The sequence below is a fragment of the Chlamydomonas reinhardtii genome, chromosome 7 (assembly GCF_000002595.2).
Source record: "Chlamydomonas reinhardtii strain CC-503 cw92 mt+ chromosome 7, whole genome shotgun sequence".
Taxonomy (NCBI): domain Eukaryota; kingdom Viridiplantae; phylum Chlorophyta; class Chlorophyceae; order Chlamydomonadales; family Chlamydomonadaceae; genus Chlamydomonas; species Chlamydomonas reinhardtii.
This window is the reverse complement of record NC_057010.1, coordinates 3260362-3283155: the sequence shown is the minus strand read 5'-3', so window position 1 is coordinate 3283155 and position 22794 is coordinate 3260362. Positions and strand designations below refer to the sequence as shown.

General features: G+C 63.0%; 2 protein-coding genes across 2 annotated transcripts; one reads left to right on the top strand and one right to left on the bottom strand.

Annotated features, from left to right (window-relative positions):
* Positions 1–32: 32 nt before the first annotated feature.
* On the top strand, positions 33–4418 carry CHLRE_07g334350v5 (uncharacterized protein). Its single transcript, XM_043064242.1, has 10 exons — positions 33–211; positions 411–554; positions 882–962; positions 1159–1323; positions 1564–1662; positions 2186–2266; positions 2559–2639; positions 2871–2995; positions 3232–3376; positions 3619–4418. Exons 1-10 carry the CDS (start codon positions 119–121, stop codon positions 3763–3765), a joined length of 1161 nt encoding a protein of 386 aa, XP_042922810.1. The 5' UTR covers positions 33–118; the 3' UTR covers positions 3766–4418.
* A 22-nt stretch (positions 4419–4440) lies between these two features.
* CHLRE_07g334300v5 (uncharacterized protein) lies at positions 4441–22682 on the bottom strand. The gene is made up of 42 exons (XM_043064241.1): positions 22439–22682; positions 20330–22128; positions 19838–20184; positions 19453–19562; positions 18784–19327; positions 18407–18482; positions 18119–18219; positions 17767–17866; positions 17421–17546; positions 17180–17274; positions 16955–17020; positions 16790–16840; positions 16583–16645; positions 16152–16402; positions 15559–16015; positions 14834–15421; positions 14502–14671; positions 14127–14317; positions 13803–13909; positions 13436–13555; positions 13078–13254; positions 12482–12824; positions 12192–12310; positions 11894–12034; positions 11558–11650; positions 11246–11313; positions 10791–11076; positions 10525–10578; positions 10117–10280; positions 9734–9887; positions 9347–9421; positions 9034–9153; positions 8742–8810; positions 8453–8557; positions 8119–8193; positions 7810–7935; positions 7518–7606; positions 7330–7396; positions 7007–7086; positions 6535–6670; positions 6281–6376; positions 4441–6078 (listed from the first exon to the last, which is right to left on the bottom strand). Exons 2-42 carry the CDS (start codon positions 22068–22070, stop codon positions 5620–5622), a joined length of 8400 nt encoding a protein of 2799 aa, XP_042922809.1. The 5' UTR covers positions 22071–22128; positions 22439–22682; the 3' UTR covers positions 4441–5619.
* Between the last annotated feature and the right edge of the window lie 112 nt (positions 22683–22794).

The window sequence follows — 22794 nt, the reverse complement described above, 5'->3', positions numbered from 1 at the left end:
GCCGATATTGCGATTATAAGCACGACCCTAATGCGCATTTAAGCTCATTACGCCAGCGCCCACCTAGCGCTAGCTCACAAGCACACCACGCCCCAGCGCCTCGCTTGTAGGCGTTAGAATGGCGCTGCTCTCTCGTCGCGGCTTGTGCAACCGCGTGGGTGTGAGCGTGCGTGTGAAGCCTGTTGTTGCTGCGCGCAAGCTCACTGTCATGGTGAGCGGTCGTGCGCAGCAACTTACGCCATGGCTGGGTTCTCCGTCGTGGGGGCAGGCTGCTGTCTGAGCCATTCGACAAACTACTGCGTTTCAGTGCAAGAGCTATGTGTCAGAAGCGCGGCTGTTAAGTTGGTTGAGAGTTTTCCATCCTGACCACCGCCGCTTGACCTTGCCCTGCTATCGGCCGCCCTGCCCAGTCCTCCTCGGCCGCCCCGGCGCCCAAGACGGGCTTCCATACTGTGGAAGAGGCACTGCGCGATGAGGCGCTGGCCAAGTTCTTTGACGACGTGGCTGCGCTGAAGGTGACGCCCACCAGCGGTGGCGTCAACAACGTGGTGCAGGTGGGGCACGAGTATCACGACTGATGATGGCATGGCTGCAGCAGTTGGTTTGGGGTCGGGAGCAGCAGTAACACAGTCTACGGCTGCGGGATCGCGAATCACTGGGATAGATGTACTTGAAGTAGGGGTGGATGAGTAGAATGCCGCCGGCGCGGCAGGGATGGGCGCGGCAGTGGTAGGCATGGGGAGCAGCCGCATCCGGAGACGAACTACGCAAGGGACTTGCCTCGGTGGGAAGCGAATGCCAAGACCTTGTGTGCAAGTCAAATAAGGGGCCTCACTTGGTGTACCTGCTGTTGTTTCACTCCTACCCCCATACTGCCGTAGTATGTGGAGACCCCCGCTGGCAAGCGCTACATTCTGCGTGTGTACAACAACGGCAACAAGAGCGAGAAGGTCCGCTTCGAGGTGAGTGGACCGGCAAGCGAACAGGAGGGCGAGCGAGCGGGCGAACTCGTGGGCAGCTATGGGCCAGAATCGATGCAGTGCATAGTACGGTGCCACACATTCACCAACACACCTGCCCTGACGCCAAACAACCAAACGCATTCCCTGCCTACCGTACCCGCTGCTGCCCTCGCTTCCCCCCTCCGCCTTCACGCAGCACGAGATCCTGCGCCAGCTGTCCACCCAGACGCTGTCATTCGAGGTGCCCAAGACGCTCCCCTCCAAGGCCGGCCGCTCGCACGAGCTGCTCAGCAGTGGCACCGAGGCGTGCGTGTTCCACATCATTCCCGGCTCCCTGGCCAAGACCACCAGCCCCGAGGAGGTGCGGAAGCTGAGAGGAGCTGCGGGGGAGGTTGGGGAGGTTCGGCGCGAGGGTCGAAATGGTGGCAGAATCAAGGTTACGCCCAACGCCTGAGATGTAAACCCGTGCACACTCGGGCCAATGCAAGGTGCGTGCTGCCGATATGGAAGACAGCTGCACGTGCTGTCGCCATCAACATCCCTGTGCATAGGCCATTTTCTATAACTGCTCTTGTAAACTGTATCTGGCGGCCATCTGCAGGTGGGCCGCGCCACGGGTGAGCTTTGCAGCGCCATGGCTTCTGTGACCATGCCCACCGACATGACGCCGCCCATCGCGCCCTACTTCGAGCTGTTCAAGGTGTGTGCGCGGGCGCGGGCGTGTGCGTGCGCGCGCGTGTGTGTGTGTGTGTGTGTGTGTGTGTGTGTGTGTGTGTGTGTGTGTGTGTGTGTGTGTGTGTGTGTGTGTGTGTGTGTGTGTGTGTGTGTGTGTGTGTGTGTGTGTGTGTGTGTGTGTGTGTGTGTGTGTGTGTGTGTGTGTGTGTGTGTGTGTGTGTGTGTGTGTGTGTGTGTGTGTGTGTGTGTGTGTGTGTGTGTGTGTGTGTGTGTGTGTGTGTGTGTGTGTGTGTGTGTGTGTGTGTGTGTGTGTGTGTGTGTGTGTGTGTGTGTGTGTGTGTGTGTGTGTGTGTGTGTGTGTGTGTGTGTGAGGAGCGGTGGGGATGTGGTTTGGGGCCGCGATTAGGGCTGCTACTGCGACAGCAAATATGAATGTGGGAGTGGCTGGAGAACAGGCTTCTTGATGGCGGACAGAATGGAAAGGTGGTGAGTCCTTCCTGTGTTCCCATCAAATGATTGCATTTCCCTTTCATGCCCGTCCTCCACAGGTGCACCACGCCATCGGCGGCAACGCTGAGATTTTCTACAAGGAGGTGGCCACCAACCCCCAGTTCAACGCCTGCCGCGAGGTGGGTGATGCGTTGCGTTGGGCTTCGAGCGCCTCCGTGCTTTGGGCTGTGCTTTGGGATATGCAACAGAACAATGCAGAACGCATGCCACTGTTAAATAGCTATGAGCTGACGTTATTATGCCAAGGCGCAGCTGGCCGTTTCTGCTACGGAATAATACCCAAGCCCAAACCTATCTCGCTGCTTTGGGGCCTTCCATGAGTTCCATCCTACATCGTCCGGTCCCGACTTACTTCCCGTTCTTCAATTCATTGCTTCATCTTGCATATTCGGCTACTCCTTCATCATGCAGTCCATTGACTTCCTTGTGGGCGAGATCCGCAAGATTGAGGCCAAGCTGGCCGAGTACCTCAAGGAGGGCCTGCCCATGCAGGTGGGCACTGGGCGGGTCGGCTGGGGGGGGGGGGGGACTGGCCGGGTTGCTGGTAGGGGACAGTGATGCAGTTGGCAAGGCTGATGGAGGCTAGAGCACAGAAGCGCGTGGTAAGGGTTGTAACGACTGGGCTGACTGAAACATGAGAGCGTACCGTACTGTCTGAACACTCACATTGCCGCCACCAATCGCATACAACGCCGCGCTCCCCCGCCGCTGCTCGCCGTGCAGATGATTCACGGTGACCTGCACTACGACAACGTGATGGTGGTGGGTGATGACGTCAGCGGCCTGCTGGACTTCGAGTTCTGCGCCTACGACTGGCGCGCCATGGAGCTGGCGGTGGCGCTGTCCAAGTGGGTGTGTGCGCGAGAGAGCATTACGGGACACAACGGGGCAGGGTGGGGGCACGTGGGGCTCTCCAGCATGGAGTGGGGGAGCGGTGCGGTGTTTGCTTTAAGTGGTGGCGTAAGCACTAGAGAGCGGTCTAGTCCTCATGTGACATTGCATGACAGAGCCGCTGGAGGTGACCGCCCGCACACCAACCCACGCTGCCTGGCCCTTCCCTGCCGCTGCCGTCTGCCCTGTCTAGGTACGTGTCTGAGGACGAGCCCCTGCCGCTGGTGGAGCGCTTCGTGAGTGGCTACTGCCAGAAGGGCGTGCTGACCGAATCCGAGATCGCCGCCATCCCCGACCTCATCAACCTGCGCATCTTCTCCAACGCCGTCTACTTCACCGTAAGCAGGGCGCCGAGCGCACGGCTGGGACCGCGGGGAAGGGGGGGGGGCGGCAAGCCGCGAGTGGGGACGTGCGTATTGTGTGCGTCAGGCCGTTGCGAAAGGCGGATTCGTCAGGGCTGTGGCAGCGCTATGGTGCAGCTTCCCTGGCAACCTCCGGACGGGCAACATGTGTCACCGTACAGGATGCAACAACCATTACCTCAATAGCTATCTTCACTCTTACCTTCCTCAAATTGCAGGGCCGTGCCATTGCCGGCGAGGATACTCTAGAGTCCCTCACCAGCCGCGCCGGCGCCTACGCCAAGCGCGTGCGTTGGGTGAACGCCAACCGCGACGCCCTGGCGAACTGCATCCGCACCAAGATGGCGGCGCTGGTGGCGGCGTGAGCACAGTGGTGACGTTGTTGGTTTGCGTGCTGGTGTATGTGTTTGGAGGCGGCTCCTTCAGCTGGCGGGCTGCAGGAAGCTGGCCGGTTGCGGGCGCGGCTGTAGCGCTGGAGTGCAGGCGTGAGAGCAGTGCGTTTGAGGGCACGTCAAACAGCGTGTTGAGAGTTTTGGAGGGTGAGAGATGGCGGGCAGGATGAGCGATGGGTTTGGTCGAGGGACACACCAAGCGCGTAGCAACGGTGCGGCGCAGGCACTTGTCGTGACAGGACAGCAACGAAGCACGTCCAGCACTGTCAGCAGTCGCGGGTATCGTAGTGCTTTACTGTAGACAAATGAAGAGCGTGAGCAGAGTTGGGAAGTAGTAGAGCGGATCGTAATCAACATGCAGGAGGGTAGAGAGCTGACTTGAAAAGAGCGAATCGCCTGTCGGAGCAGCCGAAGGGCTTGAGGGCGGTCGGGGCACCAATCACCCCAGATCACACGCCTCTTGGGAAGACATCGAGAATCCAATTGATTCGTCACGTGAGCGAGAGGCGGTAAGGAAGAGACGAGCTAATTTTATCGATGAGTGGGGTAAGTTTGACCACGCTGAACGCGGGCGAGTGAGATATGCGGGAGATGACGCACACAGGTTTTAATAGCAAGGCACCCGACATTCCTTGCGGCCTGGCTGCACCAAGGGTGGTTATCTCGTCATCAGGGCCTACTCGCGGGGCCTACTGCTTGGTTTACAGCAGCCCCTGGGTTGCCTGCCACTGGCCTTTCCGGTCGGACCACAGTACCATGCAAACACTCCAGTGCTCCAATCGTCAAACCTACGCTCAACACATTCACTGATTACGTTACACAAGCGTATCTTGATGAACACGGTAACCCCACGGCCTGAGGCCCAGAGCTACCCTACTGCACGCCTGCCACGTGCAGGTTGAGTGACAGCTACGCCCTGGCTCCATGCAACAGCTCTGGAACCAGGTTAAACAACAGCCAGGTGTTTCCTGGGGTCTGCCCTGAAGTATACTCTTGCACTCACATGGATACAACAACGAGAAGGCGAATGGATGCTTTGTCGTGTCCTCTGTGTAGAAACAGTGCCAGCAAGTTCAGACGAACAAAATGTGAGTAAATCTAGCCCATGCACACGCCATCCCGTCCGACTTGTTATGAAGAAAGAAGCAACAGCGAACTCCAGTCCCGTGTCTGAACCCACCACTCACAATTGCAGTTTAATCTCGCGCCTGGCATCCACTGTTCCGCGTCCTAATCCTCAAGCTGTAATGGCGCCGTCCGTAGATGAATGCATGCGGCCCCCCATGCACTGGCGTACAACGAAAAGCAAACAGAAGCCCAATCCGTAAAGGCATGTGGGCTTAGGTCACAGCATGTGCAATAGAGCCAAAGTGAGGACGTCGTCTCTCCCAGTGTGCATCCAAGCCACATGGGCCATCAAGCCATCGGCAAGCCTGGTTTCGGCTCAATGTCCGACCGTAGTGCGACAAATGAACTCAAACTGTCTGCCTGCACGGTACCGCGTATTGTCTCAACGGGATGAGGCACACCGCCCCTGGGTGCAACCACGGTACTCAAGAGGTGAAAGAGGTACTCAACACGCTGCTACCGGGAGGGCGGAGCGCTAGTATGATTTTTCTTCTGTCTCAATGGTTTTAAAGCAAGGAGCCTGGCCGTTAGCTCAGCCTACTTGCACAGCGTTGCAACTTGCCGCCCAAATCCGTGTAGGACAAAGATCGGGAGCACGCCCTTGCCCGGCTCCACCGCATCCACATCTGCAAGCCAGGACCCAAAACCACCCGCGCACCCGCCGCTTCATTCAGCGAGGCCGACGCCCTCGCCGCCTGCTCAATACAGGTGCTTGCGGCTGTCGCGATCAAACAGCGAGTGGCGCGAGGTCGAGGTGGACCCGATGCGCAGCCCGCGCTCGCTGCTGAGGCTGGTGAGCCGCACCACAGGCGGGCTCTGAAGCCGCGCGTTGAAGCCCACCGCCGCAGACCCCACGCCGCCACTGCTGCTCCAGGCCGGCATCGCCGCACTGCCCGGGCCGTTGCCGCCAGCCGGGCCTCCTCCGAACAGCCCAGCCAGCGTACCACCACCGCCACCACCGCCTACGGTGCTGCTGCCAAAGCGCTGGCTGGTGCCCCCCACGCCCAGGGGCGCGTAGATGGGGTTGGCGGAGGCGCCGCCGACCGGCAGCGACACGCCGCCTGCCGCCAGCGCGGTGCGCAATGTACCCACGTCGGCGTGCAACAGCCGCAGCGTGTCGCGCACGTCGTGCAGTTCGTCCACCAGCCGGCTCTCGGTCTGGTGGTGTGTGGAGTGGAGGGGCAGACAGAGAGAGTGTGCGTTCATGTGCGCGTTTGTAGTTACATGCAGCGCCTTGAAACGTGTTCGCCGCGTTCTCAAAGCCGACGCAAGGCCTCACAGTGGCCTGTAAAGCTGGAAGGTGTGCCGACACAGCGCTTCCTCCATGCCCATCACGCACCCCATCCGCGCACAGACGCACCTGCTTGAGGTCTGTGTTGAGCACATTGCGGGCGATGGGCCCGCGCATGCTCTCTATAAGGCTCTCGTCGCCGCGCCGCCCGCCAGACGAGTCCACCTGTCAATACGCGTGCGCAGATGTAGTGCGAGCCGCCAAATTCAGCCAAAAGGTTAAAAGCGCGACCAAGGCGCCGCTGTGCTCTGTCGGTGTACTGGGTTTGGAGCAAAGTCGCACCCACCCTCCATAGCCCGTATACCCCACCCCACCGCACGCACCTTGAGACAGTGCAGCCAGCGCGGGCACGACCTCTGCGTGTCTTTGAAGAACCCGTCTGGCAGGCTGGACTCAATCTCCAGGATCAGCTTGGCGCGCAGCAGCAGCCACTCGGAGCGGGCGTGCTCCTTGACAACGCTGTGGGGAGCGCAGGCAGCACCCGCAGGCAGCAAGCAGCCTTGTAGCGGGCGAGACGAGGGCGGGCACGGCAACGAAGCGAGGGCGACAGGAGAAGACATCCCTCGCAAGGCACTTCGCCACTGGGCACATGAGATCGTCCCAGACGCACACCCGCTGGCACCCATGAGGCATGAGGGCTTGTTGGCCCCGGCCCCCGCCCGCAGCCGCTCAGGCCCTCATTGGCATTTTTCGGGACCGTTTCAACGGGGCTGAGGGACACGCCCTCCCCCCTACTGGCAGTAGTACAGGCAGCCCAGACCCCACAGGCACCTCCAGACCTCATCCCTGCTGTACCTGTATGTGTCGCTCATGACCGCTACCAGCAGGTTGAGCAGGATGACAGTAACGAGGAAGGTGTATGTCAGAGCAAGAACCTGGGCAGGCAAGCAGGCAGGCAGGTAGGCAGGCAGGCAACGCAGGCAGGCAAGCGCATACATGGCACGTGAGGACACGGTATGGAAAGTCCGGCGATGTCGGTGAGGCTGAGGTGTGTGCGGTAACTAGCTTCGCAATGGGTGGGTCACGACGGTTGTGAACAAGGGGCTCCTTTGTCCACGTCTGTGTCATGACATGCCCCGGACTCCACTTCATTGAATTGTCCTTATGAAGACACCCACCTGCACCCACGGCCGCCAGGCAAAGTCCTGGCCGATGTTGCCGTCCATCTGGCCAATCACACCCAGCCTGTAGTGGTGTGCAAGGGAGGGCCTGCGTGTCAGGGACTGTAGAAAGCAGCGGTGCCTGTGCGTGTGAAGCCCACACTCCAGATTCAGGAACGTCAGATCCCTGTCACAAACACACTTACGCGTACGCCTGGACGATTGTGTTCCCCAGCGTGTCGAAGTCCTGGCCATCGCGGTGGTCCTCATTTTGCGGCAGGTCGATGGACATGATCTACAGGTTGGCATGGGGTCGGTAGCCGGCGGGCGGGGGCGCATGAACGTCAGTGAGCAGGCAGGAGGATGACACACGCAACCGAGAGTGCAGGAGGGAGCTGGCCGGGACGGTTATCAAACCCTCCGCACTGCAATCCACGGCACTGCACCGCCGCCCGCCTCCCACCGCCCTGCCTTGAAGGCGGGGTACGGCAAGCGCACCTGCCAGAAGGCGAAGCTGAAGGTAAGCACAAGCACCACCAGGATCAGGATGAAGAAGCGCAGGTTGGCCACGATGCGCAGCAGCGCCTGCACAAACACGCCGGTGTGCTCGGGGCCGGAGGCCACCTGGAGACACAGCGCAAGGCAGCGCAGGGCAGCCCAGAGGTAGTCAGGACAGGGGTCTAGCCGAAGTCAGGCCCAAATAGCGAGACCTAGAGCCTGAAGCCACCCACCTCTTGCATTGGGTTCGGTTCAGTTTGGTCTGGTATCTACAACAACCCCTTCACACGTACACACATATACACGCACCTTGAGCAGCCGCAGCCCCAGCAGGATGGTGGTGAGCGACATCATGAAGCGCGAGCCGCCCTCAAAGGAGCCCAGCTGTGGGAGGCAGAGGTGGGGGTGCAGAGGGGCAGGTTACTAACAGGAAGACCGCAGCACAGACACGTGGCGGCAAGCCAGTCAGGTTCAGCAGCGAGGTTCTACATGCTGTGCTATTGGCACGACATGCGCTGATGCTCACGCACCCCCACTCCCCCTCTTTCAATTTGTCCATCTTCAAGGCGGCCGCACAGTAGCCCTGCACGTTAGCCCTACATTTCAGCCCTGCCCCAACCCGTGGGCCATCCAGGGCACGCACCTGCAGCCCAAATGCCAGCAGTATGCCAATGCATGAGCTCATCTCAATGCCGTTCCAGCTTCCCTGACTGCCGGTCAGGTACATGTACCAGCCCGCGTTCACCACCTGACAACAGATGAAGACGAAGGAGGCGATGATAGCCAAGTGCTATGTCAGCGTCCCTCACTCCTTGAACCGCGAACACGAATGAGCGAGGACAGAGACGCAGCACCCATGCACGCTGCTTACGACGGGACACACCAGCGTACGGCATTAAGGTGTGCCTGTCCATTGTCGTGCAGTCACGCACCTCGGTGACCTCGCCGTATATGTCGTGTAGGGCCATGAGCGCCACCACCGCCTCCAGCACCACACGGATCTACACACCGGACGGCGGGGCGGGGCGAGACGTCAGGTGGGGTGGGGCGGGTGGATTGGGGCAGGGCAGGGCGGAGCACACGGAGGGTATTGAAACAGTCTAGCAGCGAAGAGGGTGGGAACTGCGGATGTCTGCCGAGATCGAGCGGCTCAGGACACGAGCAGGCACACAAACAGGCGCCCATTCCCTCCTGATGTTGCTGACGCCAGCCTCCTGCACTCACGATGTTCTGCCACCTGCTCATGTCGTACAGCTCCTCGAAGCGCACGTGTGGGGACTGCAGCACAGACATGGTGCTGGCCACCAGGTACAGGGCCAGGAAGGCGATGAACACAAGAGACTCCTGAGAATGGGGGAAAGGGGAGGAGAGTTGAGGAGGCGGGAGGCTGGACGTGTTTGGGGCAGGAGCGTTTGCTGGCGCGGGTAAGCGTATGCCTGCTGACGTCATGCAGACGAGGCGGTCAGGCAGCGTTGCGCGAGCAGGACCAGCAATCCAGCACCCGGGTCGGACCACGGCCGCTAGCCCGTTCCCGCACCTTCATGAAGATGGTCCTCGCGAAGGACTCCCACTTGTAGAACAACACCGCGTACATCACATCACTGGCCAGGGCCTGTACCGGGTGTGGGCGGTTGCGGAGCTGCTTGCAAGCGTGCCAAAGACCTGCAAGCAAAGCCTTGAGCCCGAGAACCCCGACCTGCCCTGAGCCTGAGACCTGACACCCGCATATCGTACCTTGATTGACGCCGTACCCGCCCCCGGTCTCACTTTTGGCACCCTGCAGAGCCAGCCGCCCCTTCCCGCACCCACATGTGCTCCACTCCGTTACCCATCCACACTCACACCCACCCACCCCCGTTCTCGTTTAGTTGAGGCTGGTACTTACAACACAAACACACACAAACACGCACACGCACACTCCCACCTGGCTGAGGCCGTGCTGCACAAGCACGCCCAGTGGCGAGTGTTCCATGTTCCGTGCCGACAGCGCCACATAGGGCAGGCCCGCGATGGAGGGGCGCGTGGGCTTCTCGCGGTAGTCGCGCATCCAGTGTCGCAGCGGCCACACGTGCGCGTACCTGCAGGCACATATGCGGGGGTTAGCCGTCCGTAGGCGACGGAGTAATTTCAACATCCCCAGTGCCAGCTCAAACCAACCCTAAACCATCCCGGCACAGTATCACGCCACAGCGTCAAGCACCCCGGCTCTTGACCTTACATTCGGCGTTGGAAATCACCAATACCCTCCTTCTGTATCCGCCATCCCCAGCAGCCCCGCCCACCCACCCCGCCGTCTCCCCCACCCACCAGGGCAGCCTCTCCAGGTCCTCTCTCAGCTGGTTGACGTGGTCCAGCCACAGGTCCGCCGCCGCCAGGTCCTCAGCGCCCTGAGTCATCACCTCGTCCGCGGCTCGCATGGGCGCAAACAGCACATCCTCCTCCAGACCAGTCACAGGGTCCAGGCTCAGTGCCTAGGGGGGTTATATGCAGAGCCCGACGAAATAGGGGGTAGGGTGTGGTGGTGGGTGGGAAGGTTAGTGGGAGGAGGAAGCAAGAAAGGGATGTTGGTGTAATTCCACGGCATATCTAGACCGAGCTTGAGGTAGGAGCGTCCAGCGGGTCGCATGTGCGACACTACATCCCCTGACATTGTTGAACACCCCGCTCTTGGGTTTGCGGCACGCCCCGCTTCTAGTTCCTCTCCCCACCCCACACCTTGAGGAAGGTCACTAGCAGTGTGGGCATCTCCTCCGCAAGCATGTTCCAGGCCTGCGGAGGAAGGGGGCGGTGAGGGTGGCGAACCGCGATAGTGTGTGTGTGTGTGGGCGTTGGCGTCATGTCAAGTCAAAGCCATCCTGCATAACTTCCAGTCTTCGCCATTTACTGTAGTCATCACCATCTATCGCCAGCATCTTCACTCCACAACCCCGCCGCCACGGCCACAACTGCAACCGCCACCATCACCACCGCCACCGACTCACCCGCAGCACCGCCAGCCTTTGCTCCGGCGGCCGGCACAGCTCCGTGCCCAGCAGCAGCTCCGCACAACGCCTGTGGCCTGCCGCCACCGCCAAGTCCAGAGGCGTCTGGCCCACGAAGTTGAGGGGCAGCGGCGGCGCAAAGCCGTAGTAGCCGTAGCCGTTCGCCGCCGCCGCGTCATTGGCCTGGGAGCGGCTGGGACCGCCGCCGCTGCCTCCGGCTGCGGCGCTGCCGGCAATGCCGGCCAGCAGCGCCCGCAGCAGCACAAAGTCGCCCGACATAGCCGCCCTGCGTAGGAAAGTGGTGGGAGGGAGGCACAGGAACATTGTGTTGAGGTGTAGGTCCTTGTGGGTCTGGGCATGTGTTGCAATGCGGAGCTGAGGCACGGGGCGAGGATGTGCAGCTTGCGTGGGGCGCTGCTTGCTTTACGAATGCTGGTAACCGGGCGAGATCTCACATGTGCAGCATGGTGTTGCCGTCGCGGATGGGCATCACCAGTAGTCCGGGGAAGTCCACCACAAGGTCCTGGGGGCAGAGGCGGAGGCACGTGCATAATGCAGGGTAAAGAGACGGCAACGGAAGCACGGAAGCTACGGCCTTCAGGCCACTGAGTACCCCAAGCCGTCAGCAATGCCCCCAGCCGCCTCCGCACATACACACGCACGCTCGCTTTCCCGTGTGCTTTCCTAAAACACACACGTACACACACACACACACGCACAGGCACACACACACACACACACACGCACACACACACGCACACACGCACCTCCACGTCGGGCGGCCCGAGCAGCTCCAGGTCGGGGTTGAGCTGCAGCAGCAGCTGCTCCGGCAGCGGTTGGCGGTAGGTGGGGTCGTACACCTGGCAGGGAGGGAGGGAGGTGTGGTGTGACCCAAACCAATTTGAATATGAAGCAGATTGCTTCCAAGGCCACTAAAGGGCGCGGGTTGTGTGTGGGATCTGCAGTGGGCAGGTGGAGGCACCTGGCGTGTGGCTCCAGCTGAAACATGCCACCAACCCAGCACTGCCAACAAGCTAACTCCAACCGACCGCCACCCGCGTGGCTACATCCCTACTGTCTCTACGCACGCCTCCTGCACTCACCACCACTCGGCCACTTGTGAGGCTGGCCAGCACCTCGGGGAAGCCGTAGCCGCAGCGCTGGCTGGGCAGCAGCACCATAGCCTCAAACGAATCCGCCTCCAGAGCAAAGGGCGGAGCCACAGAGGGCAGCCGGCGCTTGCGCTGTGGTGGAAGGGGCGGATTAGGGCAGTGAGGGAGTGGGTAAGATAGAAAGACGTTGGCGCGAGCAAGTGGAATGGGTGCAGCATGGAGGCAATCCGGCACTGCGCGACCATCCGACACTTCCCACTGCAAGGTCTATGCAGGCCGCCAGCCCCACCTGCACATCCCAGCAGCGGATGGTGCCGTCGCGTGAGGCAGTGGCCACCACGTAGCTGTTGAGGTACAGGCAGCGCGTCACGGTGCGCGAATGGCCCTCAAAGCACATCAGCTGCTTGCCTGCGAGGCGCGATGTGATGTGGTCGGGACCGAGAAATGGCCGATGCACGTGTGGTGAGACATGCTGCGACGGGTGGCCTGGTCTCTTCATGGAGCTCTTGGAACGTGCCTTGTCCCTGCACGAAACAGGCCTCACTTCACAGGCCCACTACCTGCCCTGCGCGCACGCACCGTTGTCCGCGTCCCACACGCGCACGGTGCAGTCCGCGCCGCACGTCACGATGTGGCGCCCGTCCGGCGAGAAGGCCCCGTGAATGACGCTGTTGTCGTGCGTGAAGCGATGCAGTTCGGACCGCGACGCCGCCTGCGGCTCTAGAGCGCCGGCGCCGCCCGCCGCGGGGCCGCCGATCGCGGCTGCCGCGGCGGCTATGGCGGCTGAGGTCGAGGCGGGCGCTACATGTGCCAGCGCGGGCACGGGCACGCGCGAGGTGGAGCCGCGTGTGGGCAGCAGCTCCCACAGGCGGGCGGTGCGGTCCATGGAGCAGGTCAGAGCGCGCCGGCCGTCGTGCGAGGTCTGCGTGCGCGAGCATGGCATTTGTGTGTGTGTGGGGTGTGTCTACGTGTGCGTGCCGGCGGGCGTGCGATCGGGTGTGCGGCCGATGGTGCCGGCTGCCATACCAATCAATCACGACGATGCAGCAGGCACCGCCACCATCACCACCACTTTGACTACTTCTCCTTGTCTCTTGTTGCTTGCCAGGAATGGTGGAAACAATAATAGTATATCACGAGAACGTCAGACCCTCGCATGAAGCCGAGGCACCCACCACCACTGCGATGATGGCGTCTTCGTGCACATGGTCCATGCGCGCCACGGGGGCGCTGCCGCCCGCTGGCCCCGCCTCCCACTCCAGCACGGATCGATCCTCGCCCACACTTAGCACGCGGCTGGATCCGGGGACCCAGCACACGCCCGTGACGCCCCCCGCGTGGCCGTACAATATCTGCGACGAAGCAGCGAAGAACAAGGAGAGGAGCACGGAAAGGAGGTTTTGGGCGGTGGCAGAGTGGAGAATGAAATGGAGGGCCGTGACCGTGTGGTTATCAGCGCCGAGGCTTCTCAAGCAAACAGGTCCCTCATTGAGCCTACAGCTTTCTAGACACCCAACACGCCTCCGTGCTCACCCGCACGCACGCGGGCCCGCCCTTCTTGGACAGGTCCCAGATCTTGATGGTCGTGTCGTCAGAGCAGGTGACCGCCGTACCCTCCAGTTCGTAGTCGCGAGTGTACGGGTCGTACGACACCTGGATTGAGATCGCAAGGCAGTGCATGATTTGCAGAAAGTGTCAGAGGCAGCGTTCGGTATTTGTAAGTGATGTCACAGGCGGGATTTCAGTGGGTGTAGATGGATGAGCCACACGCAAAATTGAATCCTGGCGCGCATCCAAAGCCGGCTCCAAAGCCGGCGGCCCTGGCCTCGCGCCTCGCCCCCCAAGCCGCCCACCCAACCCGCCTGCCTGCCCCGCCCACCCGCCCCGCCCCGCGCCCCACCAGCCGCGCGTCATCGCTGAGCGCCACTCCGTCGCAGTCGAAGCCCACGTGCGCCGGAACCGTGGTGACCAGGTGGCCCGTGGACAGCGAAAAGGCGCGGAGGCAGCCTGGCGTGTCCAGGGGAGCACAAGGACAGGGCAAAGCACAGGCCATGTATGCGGTGTGTGTAGGCGTGCCCCATGCACCCAAGCTGTGGCCCTCCAGCATGCTAGATTGTCGTTACGTGCGTCCTGTTGCACACATACCCACTGCTTGAGCGCAGACACACACGTGTGTGTTTCCCTTGCGCTCGCTGGCACTCATGTACGCACGTGCGCTGCCTACCTTCGTTCTCTGTGACGGTAACCACCAGGCTGCGGTCGCGGCTGATGGCCACCTCGTTCACCATCTCGGGGTGGCGCGGCAGCTCGCGGCGCACCGACACGCCCAGTAGGCTCCACACGCGCACGGTGCCGTCGCCCGACAACGACACGATGCGGCGGCCAAAGGGCGACATCTCCAGCTCTGTGGCGTCACTGCGTGCATGAACGTGGACCAGCAGCGGCCGAGAGGGAGGCCAGAGCATCGGAAAGCAGGGCCAGGGACTTTGAGATTCCGGGGAGCTAATGTGACATCAGGGGCCAACCGTGGGGGCCAACCCAGTCCTGGACCAGCCAGAAGTCACTCCAGCCAATCAGTCCCACGCAGCCCAGCACCCACCGCTCCGCCAGCAGCTCCTGCAGGTTGGCGCCGCTGGGGCCGCTGCGCGCCACGCCGCCGCCCAGCCCACCCTGCGCACTGCCGCCGCCGCCCAGCGTGCCGTGGCGGGCGCCCCCAATACTGCCCGCCGCGCTGCCAGCGCTGTTGGGTCGCGAGCTGTTGCCGCCGCCCTGAAGAGGCAGGGTGAGCACAGACGCTTAGGCAGTTGGGAAAGCACCCAGCTATGGCAAGACAATGCAAAGTTGCGCACACGTGTGCTGAGGCTTCCACGCACAGGAAGTAAACGCACCACTCAGCAGCTCCCCCAGCTTCCGCCGCGACAGCACGTTCACCTGGTGCAGCCGCTTGCGGCTGATGCTATCGCCGCTCATCCCCGTGCCCGTCCTGAGCCGCACCACTGGATGGTGGGACCCCACCGGCACACCACCTCCGCCTCCACCGCCTCCTGCTGCCTCCTTCGCCGCTACTAGGGGGCTGTCCTTGGACGCAGCCGCGTTAGCGGCCGCGCCCGGCAGCCCCGCCGGCCCCGCTCCACGAGCCATCGACTTGATCTTTGCGAAGGGCCGCATGGGCTGCGAGGGCAGGTGCGCCGCCACGCTAGGCAGCGTTGATGGCGGGCCGAGCAGCCCATTGCTGGCGGCGCCGGGGGGCGACGGCGCCACTGAGGAGGCGCGTTTGGCCCCTGCGTCCTTGTCAGAGTCCGAGTTGGCGCTGGGCAAAGCGGCGTTGGGCGCAAAGCGGGTGCGGCTGAGCGGCGAGGCCGCGGTCGCCAGCGTGTCGGCATCGCTGCCGCCGCCGTTGCTGTTTGCGCCGTCCACGGAGGGCTGGCTGGGCTCGTCGTCGGCGTCGGCGGGGAGAGCAAAGCGTGCTGCCTTGCCTCCCGCGGCGGGCTCCTTGGCCTTTGGCTGTGTCGCCGGCAGCTGCGCGTGTTTCGGGGCAAGTAAATTGTATGGACAAAGGCGACTACCGTATGTGACATGAGGCTGCATTGATGAACGCAAAGCAGGCAGGCACACAAGGCATCTTTGCTACAGCCCGACTCCAAACATCCACTCACCCGCTTGACCTTGTTGGCTGTGTTGACTCGCTCCAGCTGCCGGGGCAGAGGTGTCACCCGGCGACTGCCGGCGCCGTGCGACGCCGCCATGGCCCTCACCGACGCCTTAAGGCCCATGGACTTGTAGTTCCCGGCGCCGGGGCTACTCGGCTCGGCGCCGTTGCTTGTGTTGTTGCTGGCACTGTCGCCCGTGCCCCCACCGATACGGCTGCGCAGGTTGCCGAAGGTGAACATGGATGTGGAGGCCGCGGAGGCGGCGTTGGGTGGGGCCCCACCGCCACTTTGGCGTGCGCGGGCGAGGGCGGCGGCCCGGTCGCCGCCTCCGGCACCGTTGGCGGTTGGTTCGGTGTCCGGCAGCAGGTCGGGGTCGTCCTCGTCGATCAGCAGCTCATCGTCGAAGTCCGAGTGCCCGTCGTCGGACATGGCGCCCGCTGCCGCCGCGCGGCCGATGGCGGCGCTGCATGCAGCCAGTCACGGCAACGCAAACGTGAAAATGAATTAACATGTATATCGTACTATCAGCATTCGTTACGCAAGAGGTTGCCCGCAAATCCCGTGCAAGTCCCGCGCAATCCGGGCGCCAAACCACCTACATGGCTGCAGCCGCCCGCACGCTGTGCACCATTTTGCTTCGGATCATGCTGCGATTGCCGTGGTCGCCGCCGCGGGGCGGGATGAGCGTGCTCATGGCGGAGGTGGCGATGCCGGGCGGCCCGCCAGCCCCGCCGCCGCCACCGCCACCACCGGCTCCGCCGCCGGGGACGACTGCGCCGCCGGTCTTGGTGGAGATGGTACGGGCCAGGGTGGCTGGCGCCGCGTCGAGTGACCCAAACAGCCGCTTGACCTGAGCAGATAAGACACGGCGGGCGGGCGGACGAGTTCTTGATGCGGAATGCGAGCAGGAAGCTAGCCACCATTGTAGGTACCTGCTGTCCGTGCCCAACTGTCCGTTGCTCAGGATGGGCACATCGCACATCGTCACCACCGGCCCCGCCACAGCCCCTACCACATGTGCGGTACTCACGTCCTGGCCATCGCTTTTGAGCGACAGGAACTTGTTGTTCCAGTGCTCGGGGTCGTCGTGCAGCTGCGGGGGCAGCGGGCAGCACACGTGTGGTGGGGGATGATGGGTGCGGTGTAAGACACCGGTCACGGGTAACAAAGCATGCCGGGACGGCATGCACGGTGCAGCACGGCTGGCGTTCCAGTCCTGTCCTCCCTGGCCGCTTACCTCGTCATCGCAGAAGAAGCAAGCGCTGATGGAGTGGAACTCGTTATCCACCTAGTGATGAATGGACGCAGCATGCAGGTGATCGGTTTACAGGTGATGCGGGCAGCAGCGCAAGCGTCCACCGCGGCCCTTCCATGTCAAGGCCAGTGCTACAAATTAACGCACCCAGGTGCTGTCGAAACGCGCCAGCTCGCAGCCATAGTAGGTCTCCACCACTCGCACAACACCCTCCTGCACCGGCGCGGATGCGGATGTATCGGTGGCTGTAAAACGACATTTGTGCGACTCATGCGTGCATGCGTGGACGTGTGCGACTTCAGATGCGCACGTTGTTATCGCCCGTGACGCCTCGCTGCTTTCCTGCCAGCTCCCGCTCCCCCCGGCTCTCACCGCCGAGCCGAAGCACAGGAAGTTGCCGTCGCTGTTGATTGAAGCCCAGCGCTGCACGCCGTCACTGGCTACACGCTTGGACAGCAGCAGGTTGCCTGGGTTGCATGGGAGGAGGCCGGGAGCCAAGGAGGGTGGTTGAAGCCGATCCGCAACCAGCCGTACGACGATGCCAATACTTACGAAGCGGAACAGTAGGACCGCGGGCCCCATCATCACCGCCAATCAGCCACCAGCCCCGCACCTGTCTCGGTGTTCCAAATGAACAGCGTGGCGTGCTCGCCCACCGCCACTGCAATCTTGCGCCGCTCGCTGAGGGCCACGCCGTGCAGCCAGCCGTGGTGCCCCACTAGCGTGTGGAACAGCTTGCCTGAGAGTTAACACAAGCACAGTTTCGTAGGAAGGATAGCACGAAATAAAGAAGAGGTAACGGAAGCGATCGTGAGTTTGTGTGTCCGCGAGCGCGCATGACAGCTTCCGCCCATGCCTCTAGTTGCCATGGAGGTCGTGCATGCCTCCACCTACTCACCCAGTGCGGTCCGTTACCGGTGCGCTTACCCATGCCCTTGCCCCCGGGTGCGCGCACGTACCTGTCTTGGGGTCCCACAGCATGGCCGATGCCACCTCGGGCACCACCTCGGCAGTGGTCAGAGCCATCTTGCCGCTGTCCATCACTGCCACAGCCGTCACCTAGGTAAGAGCGGGACGGGCACGGGAGAGGGGGTTGCCGAGTGCCGACACTATTGGTTGACAGACAGCGATGCTAAAATGGCACATGGGGAAGGGGGGAGAGCGGTGGCATGCAGGTGCGGACGGCATTGCGCAGGCTGACGCATGGGGATAATGCCGACCTACAACCATGGTTCTTGGCTCTTCCGCAGTGCGGCCAGATTGAACCCTCAGCATGCCGTAGGATCCCAGCACATCCCAGCATGCCCTCACCTCGTTTTCATGCTCCGTGAAGCAGGCGATCTGGCGCCCCTCCGTCAGGTCCCAGCTACGGGCCGTGGTGTCCAGACCCGTGGTCACAGCCAGCCGCCCGCCTGCAGGTGGCGGGGTGGTGGCGGCGGTGCTTGGTGATGGAAAATGGACAGGAGAGCGCCGCCATAGTGGCTCGAATGTTCTGTATCGCGGCTGTTTTCGCGGCATGTACGCGGTGTTGCAGTAGTCAGGCCGCACCCTCCAGTCGCAGCGTCTCGCCATGCTCGAAGACATCCCCGTACGCCTCACCGCAGTAGCTGGCAATGTTGTTGATGTAGCCGGTGTGGCCGGTGAGCGTGCGCTCCAAGAAGGCAGACGTGTAGTCCTGCTCAGGGGTGGGTGGGATTAACATGGCTATGAACACGGAGCCGCATTGGGCGCTTCAGCCCCTTCATTTGCACCCGCCCCGCTCCCCGACTCAGTCAGCCCCGCACCCGTTTCCCTCCATCCCATACGTTTCCCCGCGTGGGTCCGCTATGCTGTGTGCACGCGGCGGCGGTGGCGGGGGACGCCGCAGGGCTGAGAGGCCGTCAAATACAGCGGCCCATTGCATCCCATTGCATCCCCTCAAACAATCAATCAGCCAGGGTAGTATGGGGCAGCCTGTGTAGTAGGGCCGCACGCACCGTGTTGGCCCGCCACACGCGGATGGCGCCGCCCGGGTGGCACGTGGCCCAGGAGTAGTCGCTCACAAACGCCACCGCCGTGATCATGTTGCGGTAGCTGGCGCCCTGCCACGCCGCCGCCGCGCCGTCCTCCTCACCGCCCTCGCCACCGCTCTCCTCGCCGCTCGAGTGCAGCATCCCCGGCAAGCCTGCTGACGGCGGCCCGTTGGCGCCAAAGCCCGGCCTGCCAGCCTTGGCGCCGCCTGGCCTCTGCATTGTCCTCTCCTTGAGCATGTTTGCTGCCTGCGGCGGCGACTTGCCGTTCGGCAGCGCTCCCGCAGCAGTGGCGGCGTCCGCGTAGGCGCCCGCCGCCGCAAGCCGCGCGGCCTTGCGCGCTCGCCTCAGGGGGTCGTCTGCGTTTTCGTCGTCTGTGTCCGAGTCTGTGTCAGCGGCAGCGGCTGCTGCTGTGGTGGGCACTCCCGGCCGCCTCAGGGACAGGTACTGCTTGAAGGCAGCCATGTTGGTGGGCGGTGGCCGAGTGGGCGCGGCCGAGGGCACAGCGACGCTGCGGGCGGAAGGAAGGAAGTGCCCATGTTCGGAGCGATAACGATACGAGCTCAAGTGCTAGTCGCATGACGCGAACGTTGCAGCCGCTGGACTGCATCGGCGTTAACACTGGCAGGAACTCACTTCACTGATGACCGCCGCTCCAGGTCATTGTCCAGCGTTGCCGCAGCAGCAGCGGGCGGCGGCGGTGCCGGACCAAACGGGGGCGGCGTTGCAGCAGCTGACGCCGCAGCCTGCGGGGCAGGCACAACACATTTCCTTTTCAGGCAACAATCAACGACCACCTTTCGCTTCACCTCTTGGCGTGACGGCGGTGTGCGCCCGTGGCGTGCGCTTTGTTCTCATAGCAAGCTCATGACCAGGAACGCTAAAGCTCGCAGTGCCCATTCGTTGTTTACCCTTCCCTCCCATCCCGCAACTGCAACTTGCTCCATGTCTTGCAGAACCCAGCCGCCAATCCTTGTGGCACCCCACCTCCGAAACCCTTCTCTCTCCACATGACTCTCACCCACGGCCCTGACTCCTCCAGCGACATGAGCAGCGGCCGACCGCGCCCCAGGTCCCACAGCACGTAGCCGTCCTCGCCGCCACTCAGCAGCAGCCATGCCGGGGCGCGCCCCCCGCCGCCGCCATTCGCGCCACCGCCAGGCGTGGTGCTGGCGCCGCCGCCGATGCTTTGTCGGCGCCCGGCCTTGAACGACCGGTGGCCTGCGGCCTTAAAGGAGCGGTGGCCACGAAAAGAGCGGCCGCCCGCAAAGGCGTCGCCAAGGCGCGCGCACTTGCGCACAGCGCCGCACAGGATGGCACGCTGGTGGATGCGCAGGATGGTCTGATACTCGAGACCCTGGGGCGGGCCTGTGGGGACAGTTGAGTAGGGATGGGAGTGCCGTCGGTGCCTCTACGGTTGCTGTGGGTGGTGGATGGCGGTGAGGGAATGGACGTGGCAAGGAGTGCGCGCAAAGCGGGGCAAGAGAGGACGTGCAGTATCGCCGTCACTCACAACCGGTGAGGTACTCGGTGCGGCCGATCTCATCCGGGCGAGGCCGCCGCGGCGTGCCGGGCGGCGGCCGCTTGTTGCTTGCACCGACGCCGTCGGTGCTGTCGCGCCCGCCTCCATTGGTGCTCAGCCCAAACGACACTGCGTTACCGCCACCTCCGGCGCCACCAGTAGCCGCGGTCGCAGTTGCCGCCAGCGTTGGCGGTGCCGGGCGCGGCCCACCTGCGGCGCTAGCAGCCCTGGCTGCTGATGGCATGGGCAGTGACGCCGGCGACGCCTCGCCGAAGAGCGCAGTTGGTGAAGTCATCGGCCGCTGCCCAGCAGCGGCAGCTGCAGAGGCGGCGGCAGTGCCATTCGCGCCAGCACCGCTTTGGCGCAGTGTCACAACCTCGCCGTCAGAATCCCCGTCGCTGCCCGTCCGTCCTTCCCCAATGCTAGCGTGTCCACCCTCACCAATGCCTAGGTGTCGTGCAATCGTTGACGCCTCCATCCCAAGCAACGCTGTGGTCGAGTCCGCCGACGGCGCAACGGCGGCACCGTCCTCCTCATGACCACCTACGCCCAACTGCCGAGCCAGCGTCACTGCCGAGTCGCCCGACTGGCTGACGCCCGCCGCGGCCATGGCCGCAGTCACGATAAGCCCGGCTGACGGAAAGGGGAGCTGCGTCAGCGCCGGTGCTGCGCTCGACGGCGCCGCTGCAGCCAGCGCCGATGGCGTCGGCGGGTCCATCCCGCGTGCTTCCGGAGGCCCCACGTCGCTGTCGAGTCGGGCCATGGAGGAGATGTCTATGCTCGAACCAGACGGCAGCTCATTGCCCGTCGCGGACGCAACCGATGCACCCCCCAACCAGCCCGCGCTGGTGCCGCCGCCACTGCCTGTGCTGAGCCGCGCGGCGGCGCCGGATATCCAGTGGCGGCCACTGATGGCACCACCGCCGACACCCGGACCGCCGCCCGTAGACGGCGCTGGGCTGGGTATACCACTGCTGCTTGCATCATTGCCAATGCCAAGTCCTTCAGTGGTCTGGGGGAGAGCACCTGCAATTCTGTCGTCGCCAGCGGGCCAGCCTCGGCCTCGGCTCAGCAGCGGCGTTACACCTGTCATGCTCGAGGGCGTCGCCGCAGACACATCGCCAGCTCCTGCTCCGCCCAGTGCCTCCACCGCCTCCGCGGTCGCCATCACGACAGGTGCCACCGCCGCCTCGGTCGCTCCAATGCCGAGACCATTTCCACCATTGCTTATGCGGCCGCCCATCCCGCCTGCGCCGATGACCCCGACCCCGTTAGCACTGCTGGTCCAGCCGCCGCTGGGACTGGCGGCCAGGCCGAGGCCACTGGGGCTGTTGCCAACACCTGCGTGGCTGACACGGCCGCTAGGGCCCGGCATAAGGAAACCGCGGCCGCTGGGGCTGGGCGCGAAACCGCGGCCGCTAGGGCTGCTATTTCCACCGCCTCCACTGCCTGCCCCCAGGGCGGCTGGCGCCGCGGGGCTGCCGCCGCCAGACGTGCTGCCAGCCATGCCGCCAGCAAGGCTCACCCTGAGTATGGGCGGTGGTGGCATCGCTAGTGACGCCAGCGGCGGCGGTGGCAAGTGGGCGCTGGGGCCCGACATGAACGGCGTGGCGGGCCGCTCCGTTGACGAGCCGACACCCACAGCGACGGCAATGCCATCGCCGGTTGGCCGGGTACCGGCGCTGCTGCCATTGCCGCCACTTTCTGGCCCACTGATCTGGCCGGGTAGCATCAAAGGCGATGCCAGCTACACCCAGCAGCGTGGCTCTGACCCCAGCGTGTGTTTCGACCTGTGTATGTGGTCGAGGCAGGAGCCGTGTGAGGGCGACGGGGCACAGGCATAGACCGGCAACTTGTGCAAGTCACTCTGGTTTTACGTGCCGCGACAGCAGACGTCGCTGATACTTCGGAAACGCACATGTCCAGTGTTATTCCTGGCATTCTGACGACCAGCACTTTCAAGGCTGCTCCGTTTGTTCTATTAGCAATTGTGTTACAGCTTAACATGGTTACAACCACAGATACATGGAGAGTATGCACGTCAAATTTGGACTAGCACGGCGACAGTCCTGAGCGCAAGAAGCTCGAATAAACGCTCACCAGGCGTTTGGCCAAAGCTAGCAGTGCTGGGCTCCTTCATCGGCCATTTAGACCAAGAGCTACGGTAATGCCAGTCCAAGCTCCGCGCGAGCCATTTCGCCGTTTAATCTTGTAAGCAGCATACCAGTACCATTTGTGTTGTACTGCAGTGGGACTAACACACCACGCGTAGTGAACTAGTTGGAAGGTTTGGAACCCCGCTATTGAGAGTGCTGCACAGTGCTAGACTGTGATGTCTTGAAACCAATATCTACTAAGTATGCATTTGCCCACTGCGCTCGTCTAAGAAATGGGCGGGCAGATTGACACCCTGTATCACTAGGGCCTTCGCGCGGCTGTTCCCGCCCCTGCGGCAG

Coding starts and splice junctions, on each gene's coding strand:
- CHLRE_07g334350v5 (XM_043064242.1), top strand. CDS start 119: ATGGCGCTGCTCTCTCGTCGCGGCTTGTGCAACCGCGTGGGTGTGAGC. Junction 555..881: donor GCGTCAACAACGTGGTGCAG/GTGGGGCACGAG, acceptor ATACTGCCGTAG/TATGTGGAGACCCCCGCTGG. Junction 2,640..2,870: donor AGGAGGGCCTGCCCATGCAG/GTGGGCACTGGG, acceptor CTCGCCGTGCAG/ATGATTCACGGTGACCTGCA.
- CHLRE_07g334300v5 (XM_043064241.1), bottom strand. CDS start 22,070: ATGCTACCCGGCCAGATCAGTGGGCCAGAAAGTGGCGGCAATGGCAGC. Junction 9,154..9,346: donor CGAGGACCATCTTCATGAAG/GTGCGGGAACGG, acceptor CCCCATTCTCAG/GAGTCTCTTGTGTTCATCGC. Junction 6,079..6,280: donor TCAACACAGACCTCAAGCAG/GTGCGTCTGTGC, acceptor ACACACCACCAG/ACCGAGAGCCGGCTGGTGGA.